Source organism: Macrobrachium rosenbergii, chromosome 59 (assembly GCF_040412425.1).
Source record: "Macrobrachium rosenbergii isolate ZJJX-2024 chromosome 59, ASM4041242v1, whole genome shotgun sequence".
Classification (NCBI taxonomy): domain Eukaryota; kingdom Metazoa; phylum Arthropoda; class Malacostraca; order Decapoda; family Palaemonidae; genus Macrobrachium; species Macrobrachium rosenbergii.
The window spans coordinates 3,607,206-3,619,705 of record NC_089799.1 but is presented as its reverse complement, the minus strand read 5'-3'; the positions used below and the strand labels follow the sequence as shown (position 1 = coordinate 3,619,705).

Below are 12,500 nucleotides of genomic sequence, written 5' to 3'. Positions count from 1 at the left end.
CCGTCGTGAGCGGGGAAATTGTACTTAGCCTCGGCAATGACCCATCTCCGCCATGACAGTTCATTGGTACGTTTGGAACACGCAGCTCTTATTATGAAATTTTTTATCACACTGTGATTTATATACAATCATGAAGGTACAAATGTCTCTTAATATCAAATTCACGCTACCTCGGGAATATCTCCAATGGAGAATTGTCGCCGAAGGGGAATTTATATAAGTGATAAATGAATTGGTATCGTCGGGACACGAACCCTTGACACGAAACCTATTCAGCGACTCCAGTAGACGCTACCCACTGAGCTATCAAGGGAGGTATAAGTCTTTGCCGAGTCTGCTGTACTGTTTTTACCAGTCGTGAGTGGGGAAATTGTACTTAGCCTCGGCAATGACCCACCTCCGCCATGACAGTACATTGGTAGGTTTGGAACATGCAGCTCCTATTATGAAACTTTTTATCACACCGTGATTTATATACAATCATGAAGCTACAAATGTCACTTAATATCAAATTCACGCTACCTCGGGACTATCTCCAATGGAGAATTGTCGCCTAAGGGGAATTTATATAAGTGATAAATGAATTGGTATCGTCGGGACACGAACCCTTGACACGAAACCTATTCAGTGACTCCAGTAGACGCTACCCACTGAGCTATCAAGAGAGGTATAAGTCATTGCCGAGTCTGCTGTACTGCTTTTAGCCGTCGTGAGTGGGGAAATTGTACTTAGCCTCGGCAATGACCCACCTCTGCCATGACAGTTCATTGGTACGTTTGAAACACGCAGCTCTTATTATGAAATTTTCTATCACACCGTGATTTATATAGAATCATGGAGCTACAAATGTCGCTTAATATCAAATTCACGCTACCTCGGGAATATCTCCAATGGAGAATTGTCGCCGAAGGGGATTTTATATAAGTGATAAATGAATTGGTATCGTCGGGACATTGGGTAGCGTCTACTGGAGTCACTGAATAGCTTTCGTGTCAAGGGTTCGTGTCCTGACGATACCAGTTCATTTATCACTTATATAAATTCCCCTTCAGCGACAATTCTCCATTGGAGATATTCCCGAGGTAGCGTGAATTTGATGTTAAGTGACATTTGTAGCTTCATGATTGTATATAAATCATGGTGTGATAAAAAATTTCATAATAGGAGCTGCGTGTTCCAAACGTACTAATGAACTGTCATGGCGGAGGTGGGTCATTGCCAAGGCTAAGTACAATTTCCCCGCTCACGACGGCTGAAAACAGTACAGCAGACTCGGCAAAGACTTATACCTCTCTTGATAGCTCAGTGGGTAGCGTCTACTGGAGTCGCTGAATAGGTTTCGCACAAGGGTTCGTGGTCCCGATGATACTAATTCATTTATCACTTATATAAATTCCTTCGGCGACAATTCTCCATTGGAGATATTCCTGAGGTAGCGTGAATTTGATATTGCTTACATTTGTAACTTCATGATTGTATATAAATAACGGTGTGATAAAAAATTTCATAATAAGAGCTGCGTGTTCCAAACGTACCAATGAACCGTCATGGCGGAGGTGGGTCATTGCCGAGGCTCAGTACAATTTCCCCGCTCACGATGGGTAAAAACAGTACAGCAGACTCGCCAAAGACTTATATCTCTCTTGATAGCTCAGTGGGTAGCGTCTACTGGAGTCGCTGAATAGGTTTCGTGTCAAGGGTTCGTGCCCCGACAATACCAATTCATTTATCACTTATATAAATTCCCCTTCGGCGACAATTCTCCATTGGAGATATTCCGAGGTAGCGTGAATTTGATATTAAGCGACATTTGTAGCTTCATGATTGTATATAAATCACGGTGTGATAAATAATTTCATAATAAGAGTTGCATGTTCCAAACGTACCAATGAACTGTCATGGCGGAGGTGGGTCATTGCCGAGGCTAAGTACAATTTCCCCGCTCACGACATGTAAAAAGAGTACAGCAGAATCGGCAAAGACTTATACCTCCCTTGATAGCTCAGTGGGTAGCGTCTACTGGAGTTGCTGAATAGGTTTCGTATCAAGGGTTCGTGTCCCGACGATACCAATTCATTTATCACTTATATAAATTCCCCTTCGGCGACAATTCTCCATTGGAGATATTCCCGAGGTAGCGTGAATTTGATATTAAGCGACATTTGTAGCTTCATGATTGTATATAAATCACGGTGTGATAAAAAATTTCATATATATATAGATTCGATCAACATCAAGCAATTTCCTCTGACATAAACACAAGCAGCACAACAGTCCCTGCAACATGTATAATTCAAATGCTAAATCGTATTTAAGCCCCTACACAAATTCCTTTTACTGTACCTCCTTTCATATTAACTTCCCTCCATCTTGCTATCCACCCTCTCCTAACAATTGTCATAATGCAACTGCTTTGAGGTTTTCTTCCTGTTACACCTTTCAAACCTACCTACTCTCAATTTCCTTTCCAGTGCTGAATGACCTCATAGGTCCCAAGCTCTATATTCCATTCCATTTTCTCTGTATTTAAATATAATTTAGCGAGGTTTTAAACTTTCATCATTACCATTTTCCTTCCCAAATACAATTATTTCTATTCGTCTTTGGAACTTCCCTAACCTAAATTTAGCGAGCGAACTTTTACCCTTATCATATTTCTTTCTCGACTACACTCATTTAAATTCGTCTTTAAGAGTCCTTGTATCTCCCAAAGTCAAGCTCCATCCTCGTGCAATTTTCCGGGAGACCTTCCATTCTAATTTTCTTCAGTAACTTCATCTCTTTCTCTGTCGCCGTCACATGCCTTTGAGTTTAAATCGAATAGCATAACCGTATTTTCTTATTCGTCAAACGCAGCCTGGCGACTTGGAGGGGTGGGCGGAACTGGATGGTTGGGTAAAGGTGGGTAGATGGGTGGGACTTCAGGGGAAGGGGACCCAGGCCCGTCCAAAAATATCTTATTTCACTCTGAAATTGGTTGTATACATTCACTTTGATGCCCTTTTTTTTCCTCCTGCCGTACTCTTTCACCTGTCTTCCGAGTCTGCTTTCCTGTTCGAATATTTAGTGTTTATATACACACACACACACACACACACACACACACACATATATATATATATATATATATATATATATATATATATATATATATATATATATATATATATATATATATATATATATATATGTGCGTGTGTGTGTGTGTGTGTGTGTGTGTGTATACAAATATTATATATATATATATATATATATATATATATATATATATATATATATATATATATATATATATATATATATATATATATATATATATATATATATCTATATACAATATATATATATATATATATATATATATATATATATATATATATATATATATATATATATATATATATTGAAATGTTTCCTTATATATCTTAGAAGACAAAACTATTCATACAATGAACTTTAATCAAATATCATGATGTATTTTTCCACTGTAAAATAATTCCATTAGTAATTCTGTTAGTAACATGATAAAGAGAGTCCTGCTAATGATCTTAAAAATGGATATTATATTTCACTGAAATTCGTCTCAGTTGAAATGATTGTTCTGTTATGACCTTACAGAGCGATGAACAATACATTCATTTTTTTTTAAATGATAAGGACACCCCAAGCAATATTGAAAAGATATTTTACACTTTTAATTAATGCTATTGTTCCTCATATAAAAATCACATTATTACTAGGAATAAAAAATGCAATCAGTTATCGAATATTTAAAGAATTAATAATAATGTTGGTGCTTGTTTTTAGGAGAAAAATTGTGAGTAATATTGTAGAAACATAAGGTTTAATTAAACCTGAAAAATGGAAGAAAGAATTTCAGGCAATTGTAGAAATATTGTTTGAGGTATTGAATTTGAAGAGATATGGGTTTACATTCAATTAAACTCAGAAGGGCAGCTCTAATAGGAATGTAGAAAAAAATTAGAAAACTTGAAAGACCAAGTACAAACACAAACGAACAACACACACACACACACACACACATATATATATATATATATATATATATATATATATATATATATATATATATATATATATATATATATATATATATATATGTGTGTGTGTGTGTGTGTGTGTGTATACTGTAAATATATTTAGTCAATGAGAAATGTTTCCTCACAATTTGGGTACAATTTCTTTGAATTATACGAAATTGCATACATACTGATATTTTATGAGCAAAACCTCTAATTTTCTTCTATATAAAACAATTAAAATCAGAATTAAACTTTCTTTAGAAATCCAGTGAACGTCCGACAGCATATACAGTATTATGAGTGTGAATGCGTTTACAATTCCACGGCCGCATTCTGTTTGTGTATTTTCACCAATCTGTCCTTGCCTTTCGGATATTTCATTATATTTCATTTATATTTCATTGTATTTACTTTTCTCTAACGTTAGTGTTGTTATAACTTTGCCAATAGGAAACACATGGCGTAAGAAGTCCTGAATTTTTAGACTTTATTTTCCTAGGAAATCCATGACGTGATAACTCGCACTGTATTTTTTGCATAACAGTTTTAGTTCAGCTTCTCTGTTAAACTTTATTCTGAAATGTATTAAAAAAGTGATGCACGTCTTTTGGTATTTATATAATTTTATAGTATTTATATTATTATATATTGTTTTATATTATTTTTTATTATTAGTATCTTTTTCACTTATTGTCTGGCATGAATCTGATCAAATTCAACAGGGTTTTTTTTAGCAGCCCGAAAACTCGAAGGGTACGACCACACTACAGTTAAATATGTCACATAAAAACATGTTGGCAACACATTGCATACATTTCAGTAACATGTTGGAAACAAGTTAACAACCCTGAGTGGAGAACGAACCTTTTGGCAAATGATCAAGGATTGGTTAGGACTACAAATAAGTCAGTTAAAAGTCGTAAACACGTGTAGGCAAATTATTGCTCACACATCACAAACATGTTGAAAACAAGTCTGCTACAGGAATTGGAGAATAAACCTTTGGAAGATGCTAGATAATCGTATGCAGGGCTGGTCGGGACTACCAATAAGTCAGTCAATTGTCATAGACACATGTTGGCAACTTATTGCACACATATCAAAAATAGACCGAAATCAAGTCAACTGCAGGAATTGGAGATCGAACCTTTGGCAAATGCAAGATAATCATATGCACGACTGGTTAGGACTACCAGTGAGTCGTTAACGTGTATTTATTGTTTTCAACCTGTTTGTAACGTGTCTGTGGTAAGTTACCGACATGTTTATAACATGTTTGATATGTTTGTGATAAATTACTGACATGTGTCTGATAAATTACTGACATGTTTGTGATAAGTTACTGACATGTTTATGACATGTTTGTGATAAGTTACTGACATGTTTATGATAAGTTATTGACATGTTTATGACATGTTTTACTATACTGTAAGCCATCATCAGCAAAATATGTCATTAATAAAGACCCCCCTTAAACATAACTATCTAATTGAAGCCTTCTTTTGTCCCTCCCCCTTGTCAGTCCCTCCAGTTCCTCCTGTCCCCATGACTTCCTCCTCCGCCAATTTCTCAGACATTTCAGCCCCAGCAGGAGAAGACTCGACGCTCGAGGACGTCCCTAGCACCATGCAACTAGGCATCATGACGACTTTAGGCACTGACGATGAGGAGGACCACCCACTGGAGACGACCATCGTCGAACTAGAGACGCAGCAGTCCTTCCGGACTAAGACGCCCTTAGAGACTTCCTCCACGCCCCTGGAGATGACAATAACGACGACTTCGATGACAGAAACTTCGACCTTTCAGAGTGAACCCAGTGGGTCTGTTGAGGGTGATACAATGACTCCCGCTGTGACTACTGACCAGCCTTTGGAAACAAAGACGACCCCTTCCCAAGCCTATACGATGAGCTCGAGTATCGGCGTCACCAAGGGGTCCACCACCACAACCACCACCACCACCAGGGACGTGCCGAAATTACCTCCCAACCTCCAGAGTTTGTCTCTGGTTCTTTTCAATGCGTCGTCCTCGAACGTTCGCGCCCAGCGTCCCCCTTCTCCCCAGCACAACCGCGAGAGCAATAACATCCTCGGTAACGATGTCCGCCACCTTAATCCTCCTGCTTTTTCCTCCCCAGTGACTCAGCAGCCTGCCTCATCCTCCTCCTCCTCATCCTCCTCATCCTCCTTACTGCAAGGCTCCGCCTCTTCCTCGTCATCCTACGCTTCCCTGACGGATGATTCCTCCTCCTCCTCCATCTCCTCGTCCTTGGCGCCAATGGATGACATCCGGATGCGAGTGACCAACACCCCTGACAGCATCTTGAACTTGACGGGTGAATTGGGAGGCTCTGTCTTTCTGCCTTGCACGACGCATCACTCCATGGAAAGACAGGTAAGATGAGGGATTCCTTTGAGGGGAAAAAGCAGTAGAAAGGTTCAAAGAGAGAGAGAGAGAGAGAGAATGCACGACGCATCATTCCATGGAAAGACAAGGAAGGTGATGGATTCTTTTGAGAGAGAAAAGGCAGTAAAATGGTTAAAAGAAAGAGAGAGAGAGAGAGAGAGAGAGAGAGAGAGAGAGAGAGAGAGAGAGAGAGAGAGAATGCACGACGCATCATTCCATGGAAAGACAAGTAAGGTGATGGATTCTTTTCAGAGAAAAGGCAGTAAAATGGTTAAAGAGAGAGAGAGAGAGAGAGAGAGAGAGAGAGAGAGAGAGGAATGCTAAATGGCAACGGGTCACCGGTAATTGAAATTTTCAGTGTCAAGTTTCATTTCACAGTTCATTAGGTTTAATTTCCCCGTCAGTACAATATTTTTAACATGGATTCTTGTTTTCGTATTATTATTGATGACAGCAAATCATTGTAAAAGTATTCCCTTTATTTTTGTAGAATCAGGTAAGTTTTCTTGCAGTGCGTTTCTATTTTCTCAGTTGATGTTATAATTGTTTTATTATAATAACAGCCATAATACCCGTTTCATTTTTTTACACGCAACACCGAATCTCTCTCTCTCTCTCTCTCTCTCTCTCTCTCTCTCTCTCTCTCTCTCTCTCACACACACACACACATAGATATATTATTTCCATTCCCGTTTGTTCCAGGATCGTATAATTCTTATAAAAATACATATTGTGTTGGATGTGAGATAAACATGACCCACGGTGTATGATGTTCAGTTTTTGTGTTGTTTGACCATTTCTCATCATATTTTATATGGTGAGGATTCTGCTCATTTTATGGTCATTTATGTATTATATCCTCTATTTTGATTAGTTATTATTTGAATTATAATAATTTTCCTTCCTTCTCTATACGTACGCTTAGTTCCTTTCGAGTGAGTATTCTTAAACTATCTCGCCATGAGTTAGACTGCAGTGGTTCTTAACCTTTTCGTTACCAGCCCCCACCCCAACCCCTCCCCCGCCTCTAAGAGTTGGTCCTTGCATTCTATGATGAAAATTCCCTCCCAGATTTAAAGGAAAATGAAAAAAAAAGTGAATGAGAAGGGGTGTTTTTATTCTTTTGGGAATGAATTAGTGAGATAATTGACGCTGCTTCCTAGCGACTCTTGTTAAGAGAATAACGAATATAATTAGAGAATTTTTAATTTTTCCCTAGGGCTCGCGCCCCCTTTGGAAATTGCTGACGCCCCCCAGGTTAAGAACCACTGAGTTAGAGGTAAACTTTTTTTAAACTTACGGAACTGTTTCTTCAAACTAACTCGCGATTGTTAGAAACAAAATAGAAAATATTCTTATTTTTTGCATACGAAATTTCCCTCTTTCTCCCTTCCTCCCTCCCTCTATTTCCAAGTTAGTGTCTGTGCGCCTCGGGGAATTAAAAAAAAAAATACAATGTTGAACTTCTGTAAAGAGGCCAAACTATCCTCTAGAAGTTTGAAAGACATTATTCTGAAATATTCCTGGCCGTTTGAGATTCATAGTCATCTTCCATTATTCATGCAACGGTTTAAAATTGCTGGAGAGTGTAGTTTAGTTTCATGGTTTTGTTTTGTTTTTATTTCAGTCCTTAAAATCTTGAAGAGTTTCACTTTACTTTAAAGATTCCAACAGAATTGCCAGATTTTCTTTTCGTACCTCCACCACCTGTTCTCTTGTTTACATTTTGATTAAATAATATATATGGAACCGTAATTTTCTTGATTTCATCTTAATTAAATATATGGAACCTTAATTTTCTTGTTTCATCTTAATTCAATATATGGGCCCTTACGTTTTCGTATTAATCAAATATATGGACCCCTTATTTTCCTGATTTCATTCTAATTAGATATATGAACCCCTAATTTTTTTGTTTTCACAATAACTAATTATATGGACCCCTAATTTTCTTGTTTTCACTCTAATTTTTAATTATATGGACCCCTAATTTCAGAGATTTCATCACAACTCAATAAATGTACCCCTAATTTTCTTGATTTTATCTTAATTCAATGTATGGGGCCCTTTTGACTTGTGCACAACTAAATCTGTCCTATTTTTTCAGGTTACATTACTTTCTTCGGTAAATATTTATGGTCGTGTAACCTGTCTGAGTAAGGTATAGATGATTTGCAATGTTAGTGTTTTCAATTAATAGATTTTTTATTGTTTTCCTTTCAATCGTTGATCGTAAATAGCTTGTCAAATAATCTCATGGATAATGAAAAGAGAGAACTATCATTTATGTAGGGCAGACGTAGACATAAACCATAGCGAAACCTTTTACTGAAATGCCATGAGTTATTTTCAGACTTCAAAACACTAGAATGATTGTCGTGGTTATTTTTAGACTTCAGAACACCGGAATGATGGTCGCGTTTATTTTTAGACTTCATAATTACAGACGAGGTTATCCTTCGACTTCAGAATACTAGTATGATTGACGTGGTTATTCTTAGACTTCAGAGTGCTAATATGGCTGCCGGAGAAATTGGCCAACTCTCAAAGCATCGTTGGGAAGTCTGAAGTAACTAAGAGATGAAAAGGAGCATTGATCTAAACATTTTCTTCCTTCCCTTTTCAAAGGTAATTCCCGAATAAAGCTAAAGTTAGAACGGTCTTCCAAAGGGTAATAGTGAGTAAATGGTGGTTGGTTCTGATTTGGGACGAGTAGTATTCCTTTTAAATTAACAGGGAAAGAGGGAGAAGGATTTTTGAAGAAAACTGGTGCGAAACAGTAGTATTGCGACCTCCAACGATGTTTAAGAACTTTTTTTTTTTTTTTTTGCTAATCAGTTGAGGGACACAGAAGGATAATGATAAAACTTAGGTGTATATAAACAGACTATATTAAAACTTCAAAAAGGTCTTTGGAATGTAACAAGGGGAGCGTTGCCCTCAGAACTTTGGTACTAACATGGACACAGTAGATCTTTTAGATACTAGGGCTTAATGTGTCTCATATAAAAATCTGCAGAGTATTGGCCGTTTATCTTAATTATTTTCATGTTCTGGCGTTGTTGTTCTTCCCTTTTTTATGGAATAATGAATTTTATCTTCGTCTGTTCCCCCTGACTGATGAACAGATGATATCTCTTTTGACAAAAGTGACCGCAGCAACCCTTACGGCAAATGTCATCGTCTTCGAGAGTAAATCCTTCGAGATGGTTACCTTTTCTTCAGCAAGTCCTGTTTCTAATATTGTTGTCTCTCTTTGGAAAATTTTTGTTTTAACAAACCTGCAGCTGATAACGCCGTCTGTCTTTGGCTGACCTACCTGTTTAAGGTGACAGCTGAAGTTAAGAACTTAGGCCTATCTCGGAGCGTCGAAGTGGCTTTCGGTACCAGGTGAGCAGCATACACCTTTTGTTGGTCCAGGTTGGCTTTTCTATACCAGCAGAGGTGATTGCGAATCTGGTGGTCGCGGGCGACGGATCTTCTTTTCTCACTGTTTTAATCGACTGGACAAGTGGGCTGAGGAAAAAGTGCTATGCACTGTAATAGCTGCAACATAGAGGGAACCTCACAGAGGTATGGAAAAGAAATGAACGCGAACCAGGTGTTCTTGTAAACAACTTTGTACAGGGTATTTGATACAGAGGAGACGGGTAAGGCTATAATAATCTAGTCCCAGTTAAAAATAAGAAAATACCTGTTAAATTCCTCTTAAATGCCATATATCCAGCATATTCTAGGTCTGCCTGGACAGTTATCCATCTCAATAGCTTCTGCATTTCCCATCTAAAGGTCATTCCCATAAAGGAAGTTAGGCTAGCAGCCCCTACATACGTTCCTAAATCTTTCCCAAATCTTTTGCACGCACCCTCCTGCCTCCCTTGCTTCAGCCTTTTTATGTATTTCATCTCCCCTCCAATTCTATTATTATCCACTGTTGGTACTCCCAGATAACTACATGAATCCATTGTTTCTATTCATTCACAATCCATATTTACAGTAATTGTTCCTTCTTCTTGGTTTCCAGTTTCATTTGCTGACAGTTCCTCACAGGCTTCAATGTAATCCTTGAGGTTAAAAGGAAGGATGTGTTTTCGTGTCATATCTGTTAAATATCTTTGTAAATGAAACAATGCCAGGAATCATATAAGTGACGTCAAAAGACTTGTAATCACTCCGAAATATTTATAGTGTTTGTCCTACCTGTGACATCGTCCACAATGCAACTTCGTCAGTTTTGTCTAGGGCTTTTGTTAGGTCCGCGCATGCCTTTAAAATATCCCCCTTTACTTGCACAATCTCTTCATTGTCCAAAGCACCGCTCTCCTTTCCATGCTAGTCCTTTTTTCGTGTCGAAGATGGAGGTAATACCCATATTGTGTCTTCACTGAGAGTATTAAACGATTAAGCTCGGTCCTATTTTTCTTCGCGAGTGGTTTAGAATAAGAAAATGTAAAGTATAATGAAAATCCTAACATGTATTTATGCCATTCATACTATGATACAAGCTTAGTGATTCAGTAGAGTGCAAAAAGGTCCTATTGTCCTCCTTTTTTTCCTTTCTGATGAAAGCAATAAAGAATAAATGGAAAGAAATAAATACAATTCCACTGAAAATAAAAGTGACTGAATTTTATTTATCAAGAATTCAACCTCTAAGCGAATGCATGAGGAATAAGGGTATGAAAATTGTAGGTAAGGAGAGAGAGAGAGAGAGAGAGAGAGAGAGAGAGAGAGAGAGAGAGAGAGAGAGAGTGGGTTAGGGTGATGTCTTTGTGAATAAGGTGTTATTTACAATTCCTTTTCATGTAATGGTTCTCAAATTAACAGGCGGAAAACATGAACGCTAAGGCTCGTTGATTACAATGAGCTCAGCCAAGCTTTTTTTCTTTCGTTTTTTTACGCAGGGTATAATGAATGATTAACGAAGAATCTTAATTAAAGACACGATCACCTGGAGGGATCGTGAGACGCGAGTGAATATTATGAAATATGTAAATACTTATTAGCATAGTGGATTAGCTTTATTAAAATGAAATATTTAATATTCTGATATTTATTGGTATTTTTTGTCAGGAGTTTTTTACGATGAAAATTATAATTTTTCATCATAAAGAGAACCTCTAAAAGACTTCAGCCCTAAAAATTATTAATATATTTTTTCTACAAATCCATTATTCACTCTAAGTAAGAATGAAACAAAAGTAAACTATAAAATAAGACAAGAACCGTCCAAAATCGTTTGGTAAAAACGTAAATGGGTCATAAAGGCAAGATATAATTCGCAAATGTTCAGGGAAGAGAGAGAGAGAGAGAGAGAGAGAGAGAGAGAGAGAGAGAGAGAGGAGAGAGAGAGAAGAGAAGGAGGGTTAGAGGACCCCTGTAAGCAGCAGAAACAGGCGTGACTAACACGATTACAAACCTTTTCGCAGGTATCGTGGGTGAGGCGTCGAGATTGGCACATTTTAACTTCTGGGACTCTTGCCTACACAAAAGAGGAGAGGTTCAGCGTCCACCATCCAGAGGGCAGCACCGACTGGACTCTCGTTATAAAATACATAGAGCTCTCTGATGCTGGGACATACGAATGCCAGGTCAGTCAAGTTCAACGGGAGAGGAATTGCTTGGATGGGAAAGTTTGCGGTAGACCTTTTTAGACAACAGGGAAAGTAGTGTCTTTTAGCCGTAGATTAAGATTTTGTTCATTTGTAGAAACAAGAACTTATGCTTTTGAAACAACTTGTACCCTTCGTCTTCTGTGGCACTCAAGAGAAGGAAAACATTTATTTTTCACACGTGGATCTACACAAACGAAGGAGTATTATGCATGTTGTATTTCACTGGTATCTTGGGTGGGAATAGATACTGATGGCCTAATCAGAAATTTGTGTGTATTGAGCAGTTGATAAAATGTTGTGAATTCCAGCATGTCTACGCACACACACACACACACACACACACACACACACACACACACACACATATATACATATATATATATATATATATATATATATATATATATATATATATATATATATATATATATAT

The 12,500-nt window shown here is 37.5% G+C and overlaps 1 protein-coding gene across 1 annotated transcript in view; it reads left to right on the top strand.

The window, feature by feature from the left end:
* The window catches only part of LOC136837554 (uncharacterized), a 125,320-nt gene that overhangs the window by 90,213 nt on the left and 22,607 nt on the right, over positions 1 to 12,500 (top strand). The window contains exons 5-6 of the mRNA XM_067102408.1: positions 5,566 to 6,440; positions 11,882 to 12,043. Of these exons, the coding sequence (XP_066958509.1) occupies positions 5,566 to 6,440; positions 11,882 to 12,043 (1,037 nt within the window). The remainder of the gene's footprint in view (positions 1 to 5,565; positions 6,441 to 11,881; positions 12,044 to 12,500) is intronic.